This window comes from Hippopotamus amphibius, chromosome 5 (assembly GCF_030028045.1).
Source record: "Hippopotamus amphibius kiboko isolate mHipAmp2 chromosome 5, mHipAmp2.hap2, whole genome shotgun sequence".
In the NCBI taxonomy this organism is placed as follows: domain Eukaryota; kingdom Metazoa; phylum Chordata; class Mammalia; order Artiodactyla; family Hippopotamidae; genus Hippopotamus; species Hippopotamus amphibius.
This window is the reverse complement of record NC_080190.1, coordinates 138,126,846-138,152,177: the sequence shown is the minus strand read 5'-3', so window position 1 is coordinate 138,152,177 and position 25,332 is coordinate 138,126,846. Positions and strand designations below refer to the sequence as shown.

Below are 25,332 nucleotides of genomic sequence, written 5' to 3'. Positions count from 1 at the left end.
ATTTTAGATGCCGCTATCATAGTTCCTTTGATCCTCTCACTTGGATCATTTTGAGAAATTTAGCACCAAGATTATTCAAATATCTGTTTGCACAGGGCACTCTTCAAAATAAAGATACTGCATAATCTCTTCTCTGAAGGAGTTTATCATCTAAGCAGCCATCTGACTCAGCTTTAAACAAATTATGTATAAAAAGGCCAAGAGCATACAACAAGGGAACATCTAGCATAGGGAAAGTGGAGTTCAACTTCTTCCATATTAGTCAGGCCTTTCTCAATCACAAGGGACAAACAGAAAAGGGAAATGTATTCATTTAACTGAAAAGCTGGGGAAGTTTGGCTGGCATGCTCTTTCTACTCCCTAGCCAAGCCCTGCTCTTCTCTGTGTTGGCTCCATTCTCACAGAGCCTCTTCCTGCCAGGGCCCCTGCCTCAAGGTTGGTAGCCCCAGCTGCAGGAGAGCACCCTCACTGTCCTTCCTCCCTCTCTCTGATGGAGTCAGAGGTCCACCGGCTGAGGCAACCTGTAGAGCAGTTGCTGGAGAGAAGGAGGAAGGAAAGTGAAGAGCAGTTGCCAACTGACTTGTCTCATCCTGACCAGTGGCAAAGGGTTGGGTCTCTGAGACAGAATAAGAAATAGATATTTGGTCTCTGAACCTGGTTCTTGACACAGAGCTCCAAAAACCCTCATAGTTTCCTGAGTGATGTGGGTGATAGGAGCACCTGACAGAGTTCCTAAGGCCCTTGGAATCTCTGGAGTGCTAAGGGTGTCTTTTTGAATGCTAATGAGATAACTGGTGGCTGGGGTCCCTCATGGAGCTTCAGGATGGGGGCTGGTCACCAGAAAGACCAAGGCATGATTGGAAGGTTGGAATTTTCAGCACCACCCCCTGGCTTCCTGGTTTGGGAGAGGGGCTGGAGATTGAGTTAATCATCGATCATGCCTGCACGATGAAACCTCCATAAAAGTCCCTGAACTATGGGGTTCAGAGAGCTTCTGGGTTGGTGAACATGTAAAGGTACTGGGAGAGTGGTGCACCCACATCCCTTGCTCTGTGCTTCTCTTCATTTGGCTCTTCCTGAGTTGTATCCTTTATAATAAATGGTTTACAGTAAGTGAAGAGCTTTCCTGAGTTCCATGAGCTATTCTAGAAAATTATCAAACTTGATAAGGGCTCATGGGAATCCCAGATTTGTAGTGAGTGGATCAGAAGTGTGGGAGGCCTGGACTTGCAGTTGGCTTCTCAAGTGGGGGAGGGGCAGTCTCGTGGACTCGGTCCTTCATCTGTGTGGTCTGTGCTAGCTCCGCATAATTAGTGCCAGCAGTGTTGATGTGAGCAGAGTAGAGAAAACCAGTGTTTTTCCTTTTAGTGTCCCATGAACAATGTAAGGACATTAGAGAGTTTTAAGCAAGAGAGGTACATTTTCAGGTTTGCATTAAAAAAAAAAAAATTTCCCTGACTGCTGTGTGGAGAGTGCCTTGCCGGGAGGCAAGAATGGAAACAAGGAGGCCATTGCAGGAGTCTAGCAGGGAGGACATATCAGTTGGGACTAAAGGGCTAGTGATGAAGGGAAGTAAACTGGCTGAAGAGACAGTTAAAGATGTGAATACACAGGACTCAGCACTTGGTGAGATATGAGTGTGGGAGACATCTTCCTGAATCTTTTCTTGACTCCTTTAATTCTTATCTGTTGCCACGAATTGAAATCAAAGCTGTGTAACAGCCTCCTCATTCCCGCTGCTAACAATAGTGAAACCATACAGCTTGAGCGTTTGCAATGAGTGCCATTCCACTGCTGCCATCCTTACTGTGGAGCTGAGGAAATGAGGTACACAGGGGGAAGTCACCTGTCCGGGCTTACCTAAGGTCATGTGCGGTGAGGGCAGAGCTAGGCTTGGCACCAAGCAGCTCTGTGGATCATGGGTTTCTTAACCCCACAGTCTAGCCTAGGCCCTCGGTACCTCGCGAGCGGATGACTGCCACCAACTTCTCTCAAGTCCCCCACATCCTCCAGTCTTTCCTCTAGTTCAGTCTCATGACAGTGCCAGACAGATCTTTCCATTTCCATCCTTCCATGTCCCTCATCCAGAATCACCACAACCCCCTTTTGTCTGTTTAATAAAAGCCTCGAGTGTCTGATTTCAGGGCCATCTGTAATCTGACCCACTCTACCAATGCAATCTGCTTCCTCACTTTTCTTTTGCAGAAGGATTTAATACGGATATGCATTTGTATCATGCTGTTTATATAGTTTAGGTATCTTTTGGTCTGCAATATAGTTTGAGTTGGGAGTGCACTGAAGTAACAAATTAATGGTAGGCTTTTCCTTAAATCATATCAAAAGGCAATGACATCTTTCCATTCATTTCAAGAGTGTTTTTCCTCTGAGGTAAGAGTTGTTTGTGAGTCCAGGCCAAATACCTTTAAGAACGCGAGACCTAGGCAAATGTGTACCTAGAAAGAGATTATTTGCAACAGTTGCTCTGGGGAAACACCTGACCCTTGACTACTCTGCTAGATATGGGGTCTGGAGGGCCCTCCTGTTACCAGTTATCATAATTGCAGGGGAACTGGGGAAATCTGCCAGAATTCCCCCGGGAAGGTAGAAGTAAAGTGTGGCTGAGGTTGTGTAAGGGGAGCTCAGGGCCTATGCTGTGGAGGTGGGGAACCAGTGGCCCTGATGTGCCGTGGAAGGCCTTGGAGTGATTCTCAAAGGATCCCAGGAGGGGGGTTGTCCCAGCACTGGATGCTTGAAGGGAAAACCTGGCAGGTGGTTGGTTCAACATCTGCTGATTTGGAGGCTAGTACTGACAGGGAGAAGCCACAGAACTGTTTGAAAAGTGACCAACACGGTGATCAATGTGTCAAATTCACTCAGGCAGACGGACACTTATTTTACGTGGAGGAGGCGGCATAACGTGATACCTTATACCAGTACTATGGAGATAACATGGCGGCCATATTGCTTATCCAAACTTAGACACTTTGGAGAATGGAAGGAGCACTATAATTGTTACGATATGTTAGTCTGCTCCGGCTGCCATAACTGGATAGCTTAAAGAACAGAAATCCCTGAAACTGTGAGAAATAAATTTCCTCTTTGGGCATGTGTGCAGAGAGAGCAAACTCTCTGGTATCTCTTCTTACAAGGAAACTAACTAATCCCATTATGAGGTACAGAACCTCACTTAAGCTTAATCGCTTCCCACAGGCCCCATCTGCAAATACCGTTGCACTGGAGGTTAGTTAGGGCTTCAGCGTGAATGGCGGGGTGGGCGTGGGGGGGATGCAAGCACTGGCTCCAAGGCAGTGCTGGAGCGACCTTCCTGGACCAGCCAGGAGATGGGTCCACCCCAGCTGAGCCCAGACCCTAGAGTCATGAGGAGCTGGCCTTGAATCCTGCCTCTGCCACCAACTAGCAGTATGTCCTGGGGGGAGTTGTTTAACCTTTGCAAATTTTTACTTCATCCGAAAAAGGGGGCTTAATAAGTGTATGTCCCTCATGGAGTTATTATGCGAATTACATGAGCTACTATATGTGACGCAGCGCAGAGTACAGTTATCACTATTGTGATCGTACAATATATTTGTATGTAATACATACATAGATATTATATTAACTCATAAATGAGATGCTATCTCTACATGTTGCCTGTATACGTAGATATTAACACATTTACAAACATACACGGCTTTTGTGGACCAATCCTTTGAATTTGGAAAACAGCAGCCTTTCTCATCTAAAATACTTGGGTTCACCAAGTGGGGAAAGTGGGGAGGGTTGGGGGGGAATGAACTGAGAGATTGGGATTGCCATATATACATTACTAATAAGAAAAGAAATGCCAAATTGTATACTCTAAATATATGCAGTTTATGGTATGTTAACTGTATCTCAATAAAAGTTCTTAAAAAAATTTTTAAAAAAATACTTAGGTTCAAAATCATAGATGTTTAGTAATTGTTAGTAGGTGGATTCAGGGAGAGAGTGGTTAAAATTTAAAGTCAAAGCTTGCCCTTGGATAACAAAATTAGGAAAAAATAACTTACCGTCGCTAACGCAATGGGCCTTTTGAGGTACCTGGGCAATGCGATTGGGTTGTTGGATTCCCTGATTCCCTACAAAGCCTGGGGCCTAATCTGCTGTGTCTGTGAATGGCAGAGGGTGGTCAGGAGGACTGAGGAGGGGGGAGGTGCTGCTTGTTGAGGGGCAGGGGTCTCACCTGGTCAGCTGAACTGAGGCCCAGCCCTGTGCTCCCCAAACAATCTTCTGATCAGCCATTTGGATGTTCCCTCTCCCAAACCGATACCAGGAAGGAGGTGACCTGGATGCAAATTTTCTGGTCGCTAGAAAGAGATACTGCCTCCCCCCTCTCCCCACCCCACCCTCATCCCCACGCACTGTATTGCTGATTACTAATATTCTGGCTTCTATAGTAAGCTGAGAACACAGAAGATGATTTGGGTGGCTCTTTTCTCAGTCCTCCCAAGGATGACACATCGCTAGTGCCGTTCTCGATGCCCAGGAGAGACGCGAACGCACGGCACGCGGTGGCTGCGTTCGGGTTTAGTCCATCGTGGAAGATGAGATGGGAACGGCTGTGACCTGGACCAGCCTCCCAGAGAGGAGCAGCTCTGGGTTAACAGGCTCCCATTCGGAGGTGCTGAGAGCAGCACCCCCAGATGCAGCCACCCCGGGAGGCCCGCGTGGGCAGCCACTGGCCCTGCCTCCCCCCAGGGCCCCTCTGTCTGTGGTAACTGAGCACCAACCCCAGCCTCGTGCTTTCCTGAACCCTGGCAGGCTTCCTGTGTCTCTAGCATGTCTCTAACACACTAGAACCCTCCCTCTGAGAGGTTCACAGGTCCCTGGATGTGCAGTCACCTCTGGCTCGTACGCATCCCCTCACAGAAGGCCAAACGTGTAAGTGCGGTCAGGGCTGTGCTGGGCTGGGGCATTGGCCCCTCAACTGGGTGCCCATTTACCAGATAGAGACTTGATCCCTACATGGGCTTCAGAGTTTGCAACTTCAGAGTTTTCCTGTAGCAGAATCATAAATTACTCCATATCACGAACTTTTAGGGATGCCTGGAAATATTCAAAATGAGAGTTAAGCTGAGACGAAGCGAGAGAGTAGCACAGACATATATATAGTACCAACTGTTAAATAGATGGCCAGTGGGAAGTTGTTGTATAACAAAGTGAGTCCAACTCGAGGATGGAAGATGCCTTAGAGGACTGGGATGGGGAGGGTGGGGGGGACTCGAGGGAGGGTGGGGGGGACTCGAGGGAGGGAGGGAATATGGGGATACATGTATAAAAACAGATGATTGAACTTGGTGTACCCCCCAAAAAAAATAATAAAATAAATAAATTAAAAAAAAAATCTGGGATGACCAAGAGTCACATGGATAATTTTATCAAAAGCTTTTTTCCTAAGACAAATGCCTTCTTTTTTTTTTTAATTTATTTATTTATTAGCTGTGCTGGGTCCTCATTGTTGCACGCGGGCTTTCTCTATTGCTGGCGAGTGGGGGCTTCTCATTGTGGTAGCTTCTCTTTTTGCAGAGCACGGGCTCTAGACGCTTGGGCTTCAGTAGTTGTGGCTCACAGGCTCTAGAGCACAGGCTCAGTAGCTGTGGCAACCGGGCTTAGTTGCTCCTCAGTATGTGGGGTCTTCCCAGGCCAGGGATCAAACCTGTTTCCCCTGCATTGGCAGGCGGATTCTCAACCACTGTGCCACCAGGGAAGTCCCTAGATGCCTTCTTCATTTGGAAATTATTCAAGCTGCATGTCATTGCTTTGCCTGGGCTCCTCTCCACCCCCTCCTCACCCCCACCCCCAAACCAATCCCCCAAATCTCTGCACTTGGCTTTTATTTTCTTTGGATACTGTATTCCCCAAGGGCCCAAGGAGAGGAAGCTGACTGTCTCCCACAGCAACATTCCCCACGGGAGGGCACCAAAGTTTATTGTGCTTCCTTTTGCTTATAGGACACATTTAGCATCACTACCAAGAGAGTGTCTCTGGATATATTTCTGCCCGATGGAAGGAGCATTAAAGTTGAAATTCTAACATCAGATACTGCCGAAAGAGTCCTAGAGGTAAATTCTATCTAAATTCCAGCCCCTGAACTGAATTTAGGAATCATTCTGTTTGAAGGCAGGGACTAGGTTATGGTTACCTTGCAGAAGCTTCCTGTCTATCGTTTTACTCTGGATGACTTGTCGGTAGAGGTGCTGCCTTTTTCTGAGAGACTGATGGAGGCATCTCAGCCACAGCCAGTCCCCAGGGTCTCTGTTTGTTTCCCCTGCTGTGGGCATCAACTTTCCAGGTCCTTCCTGAGGCTGCTGTTGGCTCTCTGGAACTCAGCTAGGGATGTGCCCTGCAAATATGCCAAATGCTTTATTATGGGATGTCCATAGTTGGGACCAGGAAGGGGGGTGGAGGCCAGATGAGTCTACCCAGGTGGGCTGGTGACAGGTTCTGGCAGAGAGTGACAGTGGGGTTGTCAAAGCCAGAAAGAGTGGTCCCTCCTCCCTCACAGGGAAAACCCTTGAAGACGATGCCCAGAACTTCTAATTCTGGGTTCACAGGGCCAGATCTGAGTCTAGTCAGTTCTGTGAGGATTCAGAGGACGAGACCCAGAAAGCATCCTTCCTTCTCCAGATGCAGCCGTTACCAGCTCTGTCCCTGAGGCCCTTCCGAGCTGGGCTTCAGAGAGGACTCCGTCTGCTGACACCCACACACTGCTCGAGGGCCGGCTCCCATGTCCCTTTCCTTTGGAGGGTTTTTGTTTGTCAACTTAAATGAAAAGGTAAAATGAGGCAGCTGAAAATTGTCAAGAAGATGAGCGTATTCAGGAAGAGAGAGGAACTGCAGTTGGGGACACACAAACTGGAGAGGCTGCTGGCGTGTCCACTGAGGGTTTGGGGGAGGCTGTATTTATGGGCCGGGAATGTAAAGAGGAGAGAGTTCAGCTGGAGTCCGTGAAAATCAAAACAAACGGAGACCGGATTTGAAAATTCCCCGAGCAGACAAAACCAGTTCGGTCAGACAAACAAAGCTCAATTTCACTTATTTCATGAGACCAACCTGACCTGGGTCATATCTTGTTTGGGTCTCTGGAAACCATGAGCAAAATTTCCCAAGGCTGATATGAGGCAACCCTGGACCAACTCCCGATCATTCAAGAAAACTCCAGTATTATCAGTGTTCTGTGAATTAGGCATTTACAGGAAATCAGCCTCTCCGTCCTTAAGTCTTGTCTTCCTGAGGGCACGCTTGTGGGGTTTTCCATTTTACATCCTCCGGTTCCATTTTAGATTGAAATTCTTTCACAAATTCTAATCTTCCAGAGAAACATTCAAGGGAGAATAGGAAGTTATAAACAGGAGGAAGTCGGAAAGTTTCTAGGACCTTCCCAAGGACGGAAGATTCTTATGCTGGGGTCCTGGCGTCTGCCACCTTCTGAGCCAATGACCAGAAGTGTTCCCTGCTGGGCTCCCAGCTCTGGAGCCTGCCTCTAGCTGAGACTGTGGGGGCTTCCTCCTGCATCGTGGCTCTCCTTCCCAGCCTGGAGGTTTGAGCCCACTGTGCCCTCCTGATTGCACACCCAGATGAAGAAATACTCCTTCTCCGGATCCTGCTCTGCTCGAGAATGATGATTTTGCACTTTTCTTCCTGCTAAAGTCACTAAACACACCCTTTTCTGGGCCCCTGGGTTGTGACGTGGTTGCATGGTATCAGCAGCCACGTGGTTGCTGAGGCCATCGTTGAGAAGTTACCCTGGCTCCTCCTCCTTCACCCCCCAAATCCTGCTGACGCTACATCCCATCTCTCTCCTGTTCATCCCCCTCTCCGTTTCCTCCTCTTCCTCCCCATGCCCCTAGCATCTCCCTAACTAGTCTCCCTGCGTCCAGTCTTGCTAATCGGTACTGATTCCTGGAATGATCTTTCTAGAAATTAGCAAAGGCCCTTGATGCTTCACGCTTGGGTGGATTGATACCAAGAGACCACCAAACAGAAAACACAGTTCCATAAACTGCCCTCCCAGGAATTACAGAGCGGGAGACAGACACGTAGGAGGAGGAGGAGGGTTCAGTAATAGTGAGGGTGAGGATCACAAACTCAGATGTCTCTGGGGCCAGGCAGGTGAGGCAGGGGTGCAGCTGAGGACGTAAGCTCGTTTGGAAATGCTTGGGCCTGCAGAGAAATGGGGAGCAGCTGCCCTGCCCCAGGGCACAATTACTGACGTGTTTTTCACACACTGGGCTCGCTGGCCAAACTAGACATAACTGCAGCCAAAGTTGGCTGCTGGTGGGAGTATGGGGTCTCCTATCTGTGGGGGTTAGGACAAGTCCCAGATTCAAATTTCAGAGCTGCCATGTGTGAGTTTGGGTAAGTTATTTAATTTTTTGAAATGATATTTAAGTAATTACAGGAATAGCTCACGATCCATCAGCAGTGGCGGGTCTGGTTCATTACCATGATTGGTATTGATGTTGGGGGAGGGCTGAGGAAGTATTGAGCAGGGCAGTAAGTCTGGGGCCCCACGGTGCCACCTGTTTTGTCCAGTTCCCCTTGTAACTAATAGCATAATTTGAATGAGGTACATTAACCTCAGAAAAATGTACTTCCCCTCTTCCATCCCATTGGCTCATGAAAATTCAAACTCACAGCATGGACATCATTAGCACTGGAAGTAAAATGAAGTGAAGGAGTTTCTATTATATGGTAAAACAAGCACTTGGCCAGGCACAGATATGAATTCTCTTCCAGGGGCTGGGAAATTCTCTAGCTGACATAAATATGTAATTTACATTTTGTAATTAAAAACTGTTGCTCATATCTTCTCAAGCATGCTTGTCACCACACTCACTTTGCTTCTCCAGCCATCCTGATGGGCTCTTCAAGGACCAGCAAAAAACTAAAATCTCTTTTTCGTTTTCCATGCATTGGTGCTAATGTAGTTTTATTGGCGGTGTTTGTGTTTTGAAGCATTGTTAATACTGGCTAAGAAGGAAACACTGTTGTGGCTCTTTTTGTGCCACTTTCTCCTCTCCAGGTGTTTGTATGTATGTCTTTACAAATTATAGAAAGTGTCTCCTTCTCTTTTTTCCCACTCCTCTATCTTCCTTGACATGTAAGCTTGCTGTTTTCACTGAATGAGTCAGAGAAGAGAGAAATCTAATTTCAGTGGACATGGGTTCATACTTACTCTAGGAAAAGATGACTTTGTGATCTGTTACCACTGGTGCACACTCAGCCCCACACACAGAGGTGCCCTGTGTTTTGGTTCAGGGGTTTGTTTTGTTTTGTTTTTTGTTTTTGTTTTGCAAGGGCATGGGGAAGAGAATGAGGTAGAAAGGAGAATGGGGATAAACATTGAGTTGTGAAAAGTTCCCAGGCTCTTGTTTATTTTCAGAGCTATACTGAGAATATCCACTCATATCATCCACCTAATCAGACTGTCTCACAAGGTCATTTACAGATCTCAGACAAGAAAAGTACCACTTTGAGCCTGGTATTTATACAACTGACACCTTGAGAACTTGGAGCCATGGTCAACGGATCAGCTCATACCCAGAGCCGTACAGGTGGACCCTCGCCTGTTGCAGAGGTGGTCTAGCAAATTCAAACTAGACATGCAAAGAAATCACCCAGGAACCCAGCCTTAAAGGGGGGTGGGCTGGCTGAGTGGAGAGGGAAACAGCCTGTGGAAGCATGAACGTTCCTGCTAAGGTGTGGGAAGACATTCTGGAACCTTTTTGAAGCATTGAAAGTGTTGAAGTATGTGGGCCGAGCAATGGGATTCAGAATATCCTGCTTGAGCAGTGGAGGAGCTGAGGGTGCGGGGCGTGGAGACTAATATCACCCTGTTTGGTCCTGAGGGATGGCTGGTTAGCCAAAGACGGGTAAGATTCCTCAGAGGAGGAACAACCTAAGACAGGCACAGCCGCAGAGGGGCCAACAGGGGTGGTGCATAGAACCTTCCTTATATCACCGTGTTTGGCCCTGGAGGATGACTGGTTAGCCAGAGACGGGTAAGATTCCTCAAGGGAGGAACAACCTAAGACAGGCACAGTCGCAGAGGGGCCAACACGGGTGGGGCACAGACCCTTAATCCTTTTGAGAGAGGTCTCCTACCCCCAGGGCTGTTTTGCTCTCCACCCCCAGCTCAAATCCACACCTGCTCAACTCAGACCCAGGAAGTAAACAAAGATAATTGCCTCAGTCATGTGAGGCCTTTGATTGTTTATGAGTGTAACCTGAGAATGTTAGCCCAGGAACTCAATAAAAGCAGCCTGGGATGAGTCAGCGGGGCTCTTGATCCGAGAGGTCTTGAGCCCCCCGGTCCCACTTTTCTCTTCAGTCTGTGTCTGTGTCTTCTTCAAGCTTGCGGCACCCGTCACTCACCTCGAGTCGCCGAGCTGGTCTCGGCACTAAGGCAGAGTGAATGGATGTGAAATGTTGCAAGGTTACAGCCTCAAGACCAGTTGATAAAAACGAAATCACTGGTGTTGAAATGAAAGCTGTTTGAGGTAAAGGTCAGAGAGGAATATGAAATGAGGGCAGCCTGTGCCAAGGATCTGTGGTTTCACTGAGCAAAAGCCACATAAATTAGACTTGACCATCACAGCAGACATCAGAGAGAAGAAGCAGGCCTGGAGCATCATAGGTGGACATTAGCCTGTATACTTTTATATGCCAGCCCAGTGGTGGGAACATCCCTTTCCCCAGTATCTGGTAATCCAGCCCCAGGGGCAGGTATTACAGAAGGACTGATGATCCTGGAGAATGGCTACTACCCTTCAGTGGACAAGAAAGACCAAACCGATCTGGGAGACCAGTCTACATCCCAGATGGGACAAACCAGTCTCAGCTGGGACCAGTTCACATATGTTGTGGGAGGGACTGATTTTTATTTATTTATTTATTTTTGCTGTAATGTTTTGTAATTTCTAAATTTTCTAAAATGAATATGTACCATTTTTAGATTTGGGAAAGATTTCTCTTGATGTCCCTCTGATTCCTTAAAGCTCTTTTTATTGATATTTACAGGTGGACACTGCTAACTTTTCCCTCATCTTTCTCATCTTTGGTTAAAGGTGGTGTCACACAAAATTGGACTGTGTCGGGAGCTGTTGGGCTACTTTGGACTATTTCTCATTCAGTTTTACAAAGACGGCCAGCTGTCTGGTAAGAGGAGAGAAGGAAATGCAGGGCAGCCTGAGACGGGGTGGGCAGGTTTGGACAGGCACTCAGCCAGGAAGTGTGGGGTTGCAGCTGAGGGGCCAGTCACCCCCCGGGGAACCCCCCAGTGTGTGGTCTCTGCTGCGGCCCTCGGCCCCTGAACTGGACGTTTGGGGATGGGGGATCGTGCCTTTGTTCAGGGTGAGCTGGGGGTGAGCAGCTCCAGAGAGGCAGGGCGGTCAGAAGCAAGACAGCAGTTCTCTCCAGTAACCACACTTCCTCTTGTGCCTCCTGAGCCCCAGTGCTGCCGTCCGGTGCACCTTTAGCCCTGCGCACGGCTGCTGGCCTCCAGCCACATCACAACCCCCTCGTGGATGGAGTGCCCGATTCCGGGCATCAGCAGATCCCATCAGACCATTGTACCTCTTTGCTAAGGAATATTTGTTATAAAATGTGGATGATATAAATAAGTTCTTAGATTCTTTAAAAAGTATACATGCAGTGAGATAGTGAACCAGTGATATTATGTTTCATATAGCTTTTGCTTTTCTCTACAGTGCGTTTCTAGATATTGCAACTTTTTTTTGTTGTGAAATGGTATCCGTTATCTCTGAGTAGTTTATATATGTCCTCAGAAGCTGTGGGGAGGTGATTTGGAGGTTGGAAATTAAGGGGTTTGGGTGTCAGCTTGGCCACCAGGAGCTGTGGTGTGCTGGTGAAGGCGCTGGACCTCTCTGGACCCTAGTTTTTTTTATCTGTATCACAATGAAAATGTCCCCTACTCAAGGCACTGGTATTTTATGAGGATCAAATGCTACTTTTTTTTTTTTAAATGAACTTCAGAAAGTTATAAATTACATAAAAATGCAAGACAATATTATTATTCTTCAATAGTAATGCTGTTTTCTCATTTTCAAGCACTGTATGAAAACATCCTGTGCTGTGTCAACCAATAAAACTCTTTTCCCTTTCTCTAGTCATCAAAAAATTGGCAGACTTTGAACTCCCTTATATTAGCCTTCGAAGTTCTGAAGTGGAAAACGGCAAGGTTGGACTCAGGAAGTGGTGAGTAAGCATTTATCGTGATAGAAGGTATTTCAGTATATCTTAGTTTTGCTGATCAGAACTTGTCAGAATCTCACCACATCCAGCTCACAGTCTGACAGCTGGAGGGACCTCAGCAGCTTGGGGAAGGTGAAGAGGAAAGCATTAAAGAAGAGAAAGGAGGGGATGAACCAGAACATTTGTCCTAAAGAATAGGATGTTGAGGATGACTTTCACCGGTCTCAGGTTAAAAACTTGAGGGATATTATCATGAGAATGACAGCCATGAAGGTAAGGCTGGGGGTAGGGGGGTTGGGGATTGAAGCAGGTAATGGTGAGGAATTACAAGCCATGGATTTGCTTTGGAATAGATGACTGACTGTATTTAGTTGAAGGACTTTGTTGATAATTACAGGCAAGTCTGATTTATCTGCTGAACTGTGGTATTCCCTGAAGGCAAAGTGTGGACTCAGCCAATTCGCAGTGATTTTTTATTTTTATTTTTATTTTTTTGCCGTGCTGCACAGCTTGCGGGATCTTAGTTCCCTGACCAGCGATTGAAACTGCACCCTCAGCAGTGAAATCGAGGAGTCCTAACCCCTGGATCACCAGGGGATTCCCGGGCAGTGAATTTGAACTCTACTTATATGGCTTACATGCCTAAAGGAGTCCACCAATACATGGTTATTTACTAGAGCCAGACCTACTTTTCTAGATTGATGGGATGCAATCGAGAAAAAAAATCTGCATTATTTTTGCAGAAAATACTTTTATCTCTCCCAGAAACAAGGGGTCCCCTGAAGAACAATGCAAATAACAGTGAGAAGCAGGACACTCCCACCCCGGGCCTGGGGGAATTAATCTGTAATTCCCAATGTTTATTACTGTGGCTGTATTGGATTGCTTCTTTGGTTCATTCTCTCCCAGCCCAGTTATTCTGTAATGTGAACAAAGTTTTCTTTTTTTAAAATAATCTTTTAAAAAATATTTATTTATTTATTGGCTGTGTAGGATCTTCGTTGCTGCGTGTAGGCTTTCTCTAGTTGAGCGCGGGGGCTACTCTTCCTTGCGGTGCGTGGGCTTCTTATTGCAGTGGTTTCTCTTGTTGCGGAGCACAGGCTCCAGGCACACAGGCTTCAGTAGCTGCAGCACGCAGGCTCAGTAGTTGTGGCGCATGGGTTTAGTTGCTCCTTGGCATGTGGCATCTTCCCAGACTAGGGATCAAACCCGTGTCCGCTGCACTGACAGGATTCTTCACCACTGCGCCATCAGGGAAGTCCCCAGAAGCTTTAAAGAAAGGCATTTTGACATCAAGGAATAGTAGTTATCCTGACCTTGTGATGCCTTGCTAGAGCTCCAGGTTGTGGCTTTGAATTTTGGAAGAAGATTCCCAGCAAGGCTAGAAGTTCACATACTGCTATTCAGAAGTATTCTGAGAAATAGTCAAAACCTGTGGCATGGAGCCCTGAGAAGGGGAAAAGGATGCAATTCTGTCTGAGAGTTTAGAGAATAATTGTTCTTCTGGAAGCTGCCTATAATAACAGGTGGCTAAGCACAGTTGTTCCTGGGGTCTGAGTATGTGACTCTCAGGGTTTAGCTGAATAACTTTAGCTATTAGTTATTAGCCAATATTAGCTAATAACTAATAGAGAGAGCTCTCTAAGCCTCAGTTTCTTTATGTATAAAATGGGAATAATAATAATAGAGTCTATTTCATAGGATTATAGTGAGAGTTAAATGAAGTAATCCTATATGCTCAATAAGTTTTGGCCATGTTTTTAATTGTTATATCGATAATAGTAATGATAACCCCCCCTCCAAAAAAAAAAAAAATCCTTGGGGCTTAGACTGTTTTGTCCATGAACTCTCCAGAGAAGTTGAGATCAAAGAAGAGATGAGGATTCTGTCCCTCACCTTGAAGCTTGAATTGGGAATTGGGCTTTGCCTGCATCTTCGTTAAATAGATAAATTCTTGATCATAAGTCCAAGACAAACTATCTACCCCATCACCAGCCTGTATCTTAGATCTGGGCAGATTGCCTTTGCTCATGGGAACTGGGAGGAAAGGAGGTCCCACTTGAGCTGTTAGTGCTGAGGATGAGGTCACTGGAAGGGGAGAGCCTGGAGGTAGGATCCCACAGGTGCCAGGTCCTCTGTCCAGAGTGAGGTCTTCCTGGGTGGGAACAGGGAGGCTCTCTTGATTAACACTAGCTGTGGGATTCCCAGCAGGTGAGGCCTCACAGCGAGACCTAGTTGAGTTTTAGGGATTTTCTCTGTCTGTGAGTTCCCTGGTGCATCTCTCCAAAGACGGTGTAGTTCCCTCTAGACCAGAGGGTGCCTTCCCTGGCCTCTCAGAGCCCCAGTCTGGGATGGGTCGGGGGGCTCTCCATCTGGTGCAGCAGTTGCTATTCTCTGCCACAGAGGCCCCTGGGGTGCAGGGCTGAAATAACTAAGTGAAATATAAGGAAGAATGCTTCAGTTGCTCCTCCCCAGCCCCTAGAGTGAAGCTGATCTTCAAGCAACATTTTCATCCTTTTCCTGCTCTATGCCAGTCCCATCCTCTCCTCCCCCTCCACTGCTAAGGCCGTGATTCTGCTCACCTCTGCTTTCAGACGGGTGATAGACCAGCCCTGGCGCACCCTCTCCTGACGGTTTCTGTCGGTTCTTAGCATGTTACTGGGCTTACACGGTACCTGTAATTTCACTTCATCCTGCTGATTCTGGATCTGTTAGCCCTGCTATTTGCAAGTCCCTTTGCCAAGGTCCAGAGGGGCACGTCTGAATAGGGACCCAGCCCCTGGGCTAAGGGGTCTTCACACCTGGTGTCAAGATCAGCTTGATCAGAGCAGCAATCAGGATACATTCAGGATGTGGAGGAAGCACAGGTGGTGGGTTTCTCACACAGCCTTGGGGAGTAGGGACCAGAGGAGAGGACGTGAGGATGGAGCTTGTGAGAGAGGCAGATAAGTCCAGGCAGGAGGCTGGTGAGGGAGCAGTCTTCCGGGTGGAGGGAGAGGAGACAAAACAGGGTTGGAATGTAGAGTATGGGGGAGGGGGAAGGAGGTCTGAGATGGGGATACAGGGCGGGTGGCTATGCCAGGAATTGCAACTGGGGAGAGGGCGTAAAGACTTGGTGGCCAGCAGTGGGGCTGGGTGTGAACAGTGATGTGGACCATTCCCTTAAAGCTTTATTCGTTTGCATCTCTACTCTCAGAGCCCACCAGATTAGATTGCAATATGAAGACAGTAGGAAACAGAAGAGGTGGAAGGACAGTTGAAGACTAGGCAAGCTGAGGACTGTGGCTTTGCTAGAAAAGGGGGCCTTGGTTCGAGGCATCAAGGGCCGCCACTTCAGAGAGCACGCACTCCCAGGTGTGCCCATTAGCCGTGTCATGAACTGACTGAATGCTCTTGAATCGTGCAGGTACCTGGACCCATCCCTCGACTCCAGGCTGATGGACTGCAGAGCAGCTGTAGATTTGATCTACATGCAGGTGAGAGGCACCAAGAGCTATGAGAACACGAGATATTATTGGCCTTTTGGGTTTGAAACCGTTACAGAACATGTGTGGCAGTTCAGAATTCTACCACCATACCTAGAAGAGGCAAATTCATATAAACAGGAAGTAGAACAGAGGTTACCAGGGGCTGGGGGGAGGGGAGGAGTTATTGTTTAGTGGGTACAGAATTTTTGCTAGGGATGATGAAAAAGTTTTAGGTATAGAGAGTGGTGGTGGTTACACAACAGTGTCAGTGTTTTTAGTGCCACTGAATTTTACACGTGTAGGTGGTTAAAATGATAAATATTATGTATATTTTAACCACAGTAAATAGATAAATAGAATATAAATAAAAATAAATAAACAAATAAAAATTTTTCAAGATGTTGCGTTTAGAAGGAAAAGAATTCCACCTCCATTCTAACAATGTCTCTGAATTGGCAGCCAACACTCCATCACCTAGGCTAATTTACAGGAGCCTGGAAAGGATATCCCTGCTAGTTTAAAGTCACACATGGTCCCTAAGTCTCACTTTAGCATAATCTTCTTTTTCCCTAAACCAACAAGTAGTGTATCTGCCCCCAGGGCAAGCGGCCTGTGGGGCTGCACTGACCTCTGCCCTCTGTGCTCAGACGGGCCCAAGGCTTATTTAATGCTCTGCTGTCACATCTTGAAATTCTTATTTTTTTAACAAAGGACCCTGCATTTTCATTTTATACTAGGCTCTGCAAATTATGTAATCAGTCCTACCTTACTCTTGCCCCTCAACCTCCAGAAAAGTACATTTAGAGTTTGACTTCCTTTCCTTTCCTGACTCACGTGGTGAAAGTTGTGGTCAGTACATGCTGCCTCTGTTATGCACCGCCGGTTACCCCCACCTCACCTCCCACCCTCTTCCCCACTGTTCAGCCTTGCGAGTGGCCTGATCCTTTCCCAGGCCTGGCTTGACAGTTCTGGGAGGGAGGTTTGGAAGCTTCTTTTTTAGGCATTCCATGCGATTATCCCCCAGTTTGTTCTCAAGCCCCAGAATGGTGGGTTGAATTCCTGGCCTGTTCAAACCCTCCCAAGGTTTTCTCTTCCCTCAGACTAAACCCCACATCCTGCTGTACTTGCTTTATTTTCTCCTTAGCCTTTCCACAATTTCACTATATATAAAATTTTTGTTTACTGTCTCTCTCCCTACTAGAATGATTTCTCCATGAAATTGGAAATTTGTTCACTGCTGTATCTCCAGAAACTAGAACTATTGCTGGCATGACCTTAGCATTAAGCCTCCTGGGGGACCCAACATTGTACTAACTGTTTTAAACGCATTGTTTCATTTACACTTCATAATAATTCTCCCAGGCAGTTAGTTGATACCATCTCCGTTTTTAAGAAGAAGAAGAAGAAGCAAAGCTGGCTGACAAAGGATTGAGTAGGCTTAGATGTGGAGCATTTAGAAAAGGGATTTAACAACACATTTGCAGGTGGCTTTTATTTAGTGTGGTTCTAAGCTGCTATACTCTGTAGCTTTTCATAAACTAAGGAGGTAGAATTGAAGACAGGAGAGAAGTGTCAGATCAAACATTACTTTTAATGAGCTTTGCAAGGGGACAAGGAAACATTAATAGAACCTCCTGCAGTACTTTGGTAATAGCAACAAGGTAAAAGGGTAGATTTTAATGCTTTGATTTAGGAATGAGCATAGAAGAGGAAAAGCAGGTACTTCCTTAGGTGACTTTTGGTTTGGTTTTAAGCAATTGCATTGCTTTAATTGGATTCTTTTAAGCAAGTCTTCATTTTTGGAGTGGTTTGTTGTACAGCAACAGCTAACTGATACATAGCTGTTCATACTGTTTTCCCTTTAGTTGGATTAGGTGTGTTGTTGACATATGTGTTGAGTCTAATTGTCATTTAAAATTACTGCAAAAAGTATGATTCTGCATGGAATGGGAGTTATCACTTATATGGACAGGCAATGACTGAGTGGCAGGGTTCCCTTTTATACTGGAAAAGCACGTGTTAATCTTTGAAGAAATGACCACAGTTCCATGTTCCATATTTACTTGCAGAGGAACAACCAGGTGTTTATGTTCCCAGAGAGAGGCAACTGCTCTGTTTTATACTAAGATCAAGCAAAAGGACTACCTAGCACAGGCTGAGCAGTGCTGCTGAAGGCGAGAGAAATCGCCAAATCTCAGAAGAAAGGAAAGGAATTACCAGCTGGGAGAGACTGGCGTGAGCAGTTCATGCACTGCACAGGACTGCCACATGGCACTGAGTCGTGATTTAATTGGCAGTGTTTTTTCCTAGTGTCACACAAGATCATGGAATCATAAAATCAATGGTATCTTCAGTTTGAAAAAGTAGAGCATCATTTGTGTATATATCTCCCCTACTAGACCACCAGCCCCATGTAGGGACCTTGGCTTTTTCAGCACAGGGCAGAGAAACTGGGTGCATGGCTGCGCAAACACAGTGGACCCCAGCAGCCAGAGTGTTACAGGAAGAGTCACAACCTTAGTACGCGTTTCTCCTTAGATGATTTTTTAAGAGACCAAGACCATCTAGTAAATGATTTCCACAAAAATCTTCTAAATTCTAAGAAGGCAAATCAAAATATCACTTATTAAATAGTTAATGTTCACTATTGTGTTTTTTATGGCTAGAATATTGTTTTGGGCTCTTTTTATATCCTACTTTGATCCATGCATTACCATGTGCAGTGCACTTACACCCCTGTGACATGAGCTGGAACATAATTTACCATTTTAAATGTTTCCTGAGGCTCAGTGCCATATTATCCTTGCTGTTATGATACATTATTAGTTGTGTCTGGTTTATTTGCTAGCGTATCCTTGGTTGAGAATGCATCACCTAATTCTAATATTGTTTCTGTGGCATGATCTCCAGGGATACAGGGTAGTGAGAATTTGGAACTACTAGCATCATGATATTTACCTGTTTTCATTAAGGAGTTGTAAACCAGAGAGATGTTGATGGTGTTTCCTCTGCTTATAGCTGGGGAAAAGCTGGCTTCATGGAAAGCACACTGAATTGTAGTTTCAAAAATGCATTCTGTCCCTTGCTCTGTCACTGGCTCTCTCTTTGGGTGACCTTGGGCTGGCCACTTAATCCTTCTGGAACTGGAACTACAATGTCTCCCTGTGAAGCAATGAGACTGAACTAATAGTCTCTAAGTTTTCTTCTTTCTTCTTTAACAGATTGATGTTCAAACTTTAGCTCTTTGCCTGGCAAAGTCTTCAAAAAACTGTAGTTGATGTCATAATAACCTGTGCCATTAACATTCCTTGAATTCAAGCGGGGCCACTGAGAAATCGAAAGGAGGCCCAAGGCCAGCAGGAGGGAGGGAACCACAGTTGCCACCACCTTTGGGAAGCCTTCTTTGCCTCCTCCAAAAAGAAAACACCTCCCCCCTCCCTGCCCCCATGGGATTTTGTTCTGCCCTCCATCATGGCGCTCCCACTCAGTGTGAATACTGGTTTACAGATATATCTCCCTAACTGGACTCTGAATGGCTAAGGGCACAGACTGTGTCCTGGGTGCTTAGGATATGTGAGTGAGTGAGAAGCAATCATCCTTTTAAAAAAGTTCTTCTGATAAGTAACAGTGCCATCATAATTAACCATTAAGGAACACTATTTTTTTAAAGCGAGCATGTGCAGTGATGTCCCAGCAACCAAGTGGATTCCCATAAGGTGTTTCCTTCCTTATTCTTTTTTTAAAAAAATTATTATTTATTTATTTATTTATTTATTTATTTATTTATTTATTTATTGGCTGTGTTGGGTCTTTGTTGCTGTGCGCGGGCTTTCTTCAGTTGCGGTGAGTGGAGGTTACTCTTCCTTGTGGTGCACAGGCTCCTCATTGCCGTGGCTTCTCTTGTTGTGGAACACGGGCTCTAGGCACGTGAGCTTCAGTAGTTGCAGTACATGGGCTCAATAGTTGTGGCTCATGGGCTCTAAAGCAGAAGCTCAATAGTTGTGGCGCACAGGCTTAGTCACTCCGCGGCATGTGGGATCTTCCTGGAGCAGGGATCAAACCCGTGTCCCCTGCATTGGCAGGCGGATTCTTAACCACTGCACCACCTCGGAAGCCCCCTTATTGTTTTTTAAAATTTGAATGACATTAAATAAAATGGGAGATTGCCTATAAAAGGATAAGTTTCTGGAGTTTCTAAAAAAATACTGAAGGCTCAGTCAATTCTGGGCCCACACTTCAGCGGAGCCACCACTGGCCCATTTACAATTTGTGCAAATTAGAAAAATGTGCCCCTTCCCCCAGACAGGCCCAGCCCTGCACCAGGGCCCGTGGTGTGGTGAGGGGAGTGTGGGCTGACCACTAGCCTCGTAATACCCCCGTGGCTCGGTGCCCTTGTATGGGCCCAATCTGCTCCTGCATCCCTGGCCTTACTCTGCTGTGCCTCAACTGCCTGGAGCCAAGTGCCTTATTTAAAAAGGTATGCACTCTGCATCTCTCACTACTACAGCCTTTGCAGAGGGCACGAGAGTATGCGTGATTGAAGCTCATGAAAACCGTGACTTATGTGATTTCATGCAGTTGTAAAAATTAGGTTCTGCGTGAGCCTCTATCAGCCAGTCTTCAGGGAACCATATAACTGAGTAGAGACATTTATCTAAACTTGTCTCTCATTGTCTGGAGTGAAGTGCTGTATGTAATACATTTGAGTGATGACTTGTGAAGTCATAATCAGGGTCAAAGGTTTTCAAAGGTAGTAAAACAAAAACAGTTATGTTACCTCTCCTGTAGGACATTTAAATCTGTGTTTGAGAGTCCCAGGTCCTCTGCTGATGACTGATGCATCTTTGGTTAGTGCTTACCTACTTACCGCCATGATTGCTGTTTACCTTGTATATTTAGCCATGTCTCTCTTTGACACTGTTGCCCTGTTCTAACAGTCCTTACAGGGGTCTAAGATAAGTAGAATTCTGGCAAGAAAAGGTGTTTTGTTCTTCACACTCATGCTGATTCCATTCTGGTGTGGTATCTAGCTTCAGTTTTAGGAACAGTTGGCAACAATGAGAAATGGGGTGTGTAGCTGCCTACATTGTCAGAATTTAGTGTCTTGGGCAACAGGAGGAGGACTTCATGGAGTGGTCAGATCTGGGTTTTAATCCAACTCTTGCCACTTACTTACTGGGTTGTCTTGAAAGTCATAACCTCTCTGGACCTTGATTTTACCCATCCGTAAAATGGGGGTAAATGTTCCTAACCCACCTAATAGTTTGGAAAAAGTCAATGAGAAAACTTATTTAAAACAGGTTCTCAACAAATAGTAGTTATTTTTCTACTCCTCTCTAAATCCATCTCCTTTTCCCCAACCTTAATAGCAACATCAAAAGTTTATTCAGCTTTTCTTTCTCCTCTTAGAGGTAAGGCATAACCTGTCCCTCAGTGATATGAGGGACATAACATATAGACTTACATTCCCACTAAGATACAAATAAGTGCTGATATTTGGCAAAGAATTGTTTGCAGGTTTGCTGTACATAAGACATTGGACAAGATACACTGAGGCAGAGGACTCAGGCTCTTCCCTTGAGGTGTTAGCAGTCTGGGGACCAATGGAAAACTCTTTTAAAGTATGATGTCAGCATAGCACAGGCTAAGTGTATGTACTGATGAGATGGAAAGCTGATCCCCTGGGGCCAGGCAGAATAAAGGGGAAGGGAGGCTGGGTGCCAGGAAAAGAAGGGAGGAGCACAGAAAAAGTTGCTAAGGGCTTCAGGACAATCCATGGGGCAGTTGTCTTCAGGTAATTTCTGTCTTTGAGACCAGTGTTGTTCTGCTTAAATCTGCGGTGCAGATTAGGAAACAGAACTGAGCATCCCATCAGGGAGTTGGACTTTGGGAACACTTGCTGGTAGTAGTTACCCAAAGCCAAGCAAAAAGGGCCTAACAGTGTATTCACTTTTGTTTTTCAGTTGTAAAATTTGTTTTCATCTTATAAGAATATGCAAGTTTGGAAGAGCTCAAAAACAAAAGGAAACATGATCTCAAATCTTAAATCAACCATGCGTATAAACTCAACTTTTTTGGTGTGTTTATTTCATACACTACATTTCACTCATATGTACATCCATTTTCTTGACTCCTAAGTGTGGATACACAGTCTTTGGGGTTTTGTTTTATATATATTTTTTGTTTTATAAAAGTCAGGATCTACTACTATGCCCTTATCTTGTAATGACATTTTTTCACATATCAGTTCATCATAGACTTTCCCCATGCTGTTAAATATTCTATATAATTTTAAATGATAGCATAACCTATTATTTGGTTGTACCTAAACTCGATCACCTATTTTGGGGCATTTCATAATAGTACCTATTTCATAGGGTGGCTATGAGGATTGACTTTTTTCTTTATGGTGGTGGGGGGAGGAGGAACACTAAGATAATAGAAATTTATTCTCTCACAGTTCCATAGACCAGAAGTCTGAAATCAAGGTGCTGGCAGGGCCATGTTCCCTCTGAAGGTGCTAGGAGAGTTTCTGTTCCTTGCCCCTTCCATCTTCTGGTGGCTCTGAGCATTCCTTGGCTGGAATACTACTCAGCCATAAAAAAAGATGAAATCCTGCCATTTGTGACAACATGGATGGACCTTGAGGGTATTTTGCTGAGTGAAATAAGTCAGATGGAGAAAGACAAATGCCATACAATTTCACTGAAATATAAATTAAGTAATAAATAATATGATAAGATAAATGAATAAACAAAACCAAACAAAAACAAATGCAGATACCGAGCACAAATTGGTAGCTACCAGAAGGGAGGGGGTGGGATTGGCTTTTGCTTTAGAGCAATTAGAATATTGCCTGACATATAGTAAGCACTATACATGTGTTTGCCACTATTAATAGTTGAACATTTTTCAACATTACAAACAATAGTAGTAATAGCCTTATCAATACATTTTCCCCACATCTATGTTTAATATTCCTGTAGATGGTTTTAGATTTATATGCCAAGTCACCTCCATAAAGTTGTACCAGTTTAAATTGCGTCACATCTATATGAAACTTCCTGTTTCTCCAAACCCTTGCCAACTCTGAATATTGTATATATTTTTTGTCTTTGCCAAGCTGAGAGGCAAACAGATTCTTTGATTACTAGTGAGAGTCAATCTATATTTGTCACTTGGAGTTCCTTTTTATTAATTGCTGATACATATCCTTTATCCATTTTCCTATTAGGGGTGTTTACATTTTTACTATTGCTTTACATAAATAAGATTAACTCTTTGCCACGTATGATGCAGTCATTTCCCCTGGTTTGCCATTTGCTTCTTAGTTTTGTTCTTGGTGGTTTTCCATACAGGTGTTTTATGTTTTTGTGTAATTATATATTCATTTATGTTACATTTTATCTTTGTATCTTAGAAAGGTACTTCCTATCACAAGATCAGATAAAAATACTCACCTTTCATTTTCTTCTGTTTCTTTTATGGTTTTTACATTTGAATCTTTAACCTATCTGTGTTTATTTGATTGGGTGGTATGGGGAAAAAGCTAATATTATTTTCTTTCCTAAGTGCTACCAGTTGTCCCCAAAGCATTGAGCAATTGCTTCCCACGTCCAACTAATTTAAAAAGCAATCGTTCTAACATGCTAAATCCTTATATATCTCCACTTGGGTCTGTTTTTATAGCCTTTCATACACAAGTATGTTTTTGTCAGATTAACAAAACATTAATCATTCTGTTTAATGATTCACTTCTGTTAAGTTTGCTAATTTTACAACTTATATTGTTTTAAGGCAATACAGGACATTGAAAAAGAATGGACCAAACCCACAGAGGTGCAGAGACAGAAATTAGAGGCTCTCCAGAAAGAAGACAACCAAACTAAGGTGAATGAAATATTACACCAAGAGAAATCGTTTGGAAGGGAGTTAAAAAAACATATTGAATTGAGCTGTTTCTATAATTTATAAACCCATCAAGCACTAAAAATGGGGCTCTTTTTAAAAAGAGAATACCTTCATTGATTTTTCATTTTTATAAAATTAATAAAGGCTTATTGTTTAAAGATTCTAAAAAATACAGACAATATATTGTGAGTCCTTTGCCAAGTTAATTAATATAGACCCTCAACATCATTTTTCATGACACAGAGTATTCCATTTTAGGGTTATGTTATCATTTAGCTAACCAATTTCCTATTATTGGAAGTCAGGTTGTTTCCAGGATTTGCTGCTATAAATCACTTCGGCAGTGAGTACCATGAGGCCCCGGACTGAGTCTAATTTATGGACACTCTGTGTGTTCCCAACACCTGGTATGGTTCCTGGCTGAAGGTCCCTGGACAGAGCAGCCAACTTCCTCTGTCTTTGAATACATGTTCTATTATTCTTTAGGATATATTTCTAAATGTCCATTTTTAAAACTTCTGTAAAGATGGTACCAACTCACATACCCCCAAGCAGTGTATACGAGTCTGACAAGTCATATTTTAACAGAAGAAATGGGCTTTGCTTCATTGTGTTGTCTTTTTTTTTTTAATCCTTTATACTTTATCAGTGTTCACCACCAAAGCACTGATTTTGAAGAAAATGCAAACAAAATTTAGAGAACTCATTTATACTTAGGTTGATATAGAAAGTAATTCTTCAAAATCTACCATATTTTGAGAATTTTATTGATGAGCTGCAAAGAAAGGGAAAAAGCATATACTGCCATAATTTAGTATTTCCCCCCTTGGTATTCCATCACAGCCTTGTCTCAGAAATTTGAAGTTCAATTTCTCTGTGTATTTGTAAGTTTTTATAATTACTGCTTCTATTTTGATGGATAGCATATTGCTACTACTTTGGATACAGTTACCAATTCTAAGGACATTTCTGCTCTATAAACTTCTTAATTAGTAAGAATGTTGTTTTTGACCATGCTGCTTTTCTCTACCAAGATTTGTTTTTGTATTTTTGCCACAAAACAAATTTTATTTCCCGTGTTGAATGTTTTACCTGATTTTACCATACTATTTTGATAGTGGTCTTTTAAAAACCTTGCTTTGAATGCATGAATTTAGTCCCCTAAATTTTCTTTGCACTTTGTTCAAAATCAATGCTTTAATGGTTGGCCAAATATAAAGAATAAAAAAAGATAACACAGTGAAACAGAGGCCCTTTCTTTTGTTAAAATATGTCTTGTTTGTCAGACTCATACATACTGCTTTGGGACAGGGTATGTGTGAGGTTTTATTTTTTTCTTTCATTTGAAAAAAAATTGAACCATCATTCAAGTTAACAAATGATTTTCTCTTGAAGCATCTAAGAATACTGCTATGAAACTGGCATTATTTGTTTGTGAAGTTCTGCTAACGGAGTCAACACATTAACAACTATTGCTTTATTTTCTGTACGTGTACAAGAACACTTGGAATTGAAAATGAATGAAATTAATGTAAAGGAGCAGTCATTTGATCTACATCAGAGAGAGGCTAACTATGGCCCATGGGCCACTATTTATGTAAATAAAGTTTTATTGACACACAGCCACGCTCATTCCTGTATGTACTGTCAAAGGCTGCCTTTGTGCTAGAGTGGCAGAGGTGAGTGGTTGCAATGGAGA

At 44.3% G+C, this 25,332-nt stretch overlaps 1 protein-coding gene across 6 annotated transcripts in view; it reads left to right on the top strand.

Annotated features, from left to right (window-relative positions):
• SNX31 (sorting nexin 31) overlaps positions 1 to 25,332 on the top strand; it is a 66,131-nt gene that overhangs the window by 22,117 nt on the left and 18,682 nt on the right. For 5 of the 6 annotated variants that reach the window (XM_057737280.1, XM_057737277.1, XM_057737281.1 and 2 more), the window contains 5 exons: positions 5,991 to 6,101; positions 11,109 to 11,199; positions 12,171 to 12,258; positions 15,662 to 15,731; positions 23,520 to 23,612. In XM_057737280.1, coding sequence (XP_057593263.1) covers positions 5,991 to 6,101; positions 11,109 to 11,199; positions 12,171 to 12,258; positions 15,662 to 15,731; positions 23,520 to 23,612 — 453 coding nt within the window. The remainder of the gene's footprint in view (positions 1 to 5,990; positions 6,102 to 11,108; positions 11,200 to 12,170; positions 12,259 to 15,661; positions 15,732 to 23,519; positions 23,613 to 25,332) is intronic. The other variant, XM_057737279.1, reaches the window with a different exon arrangement.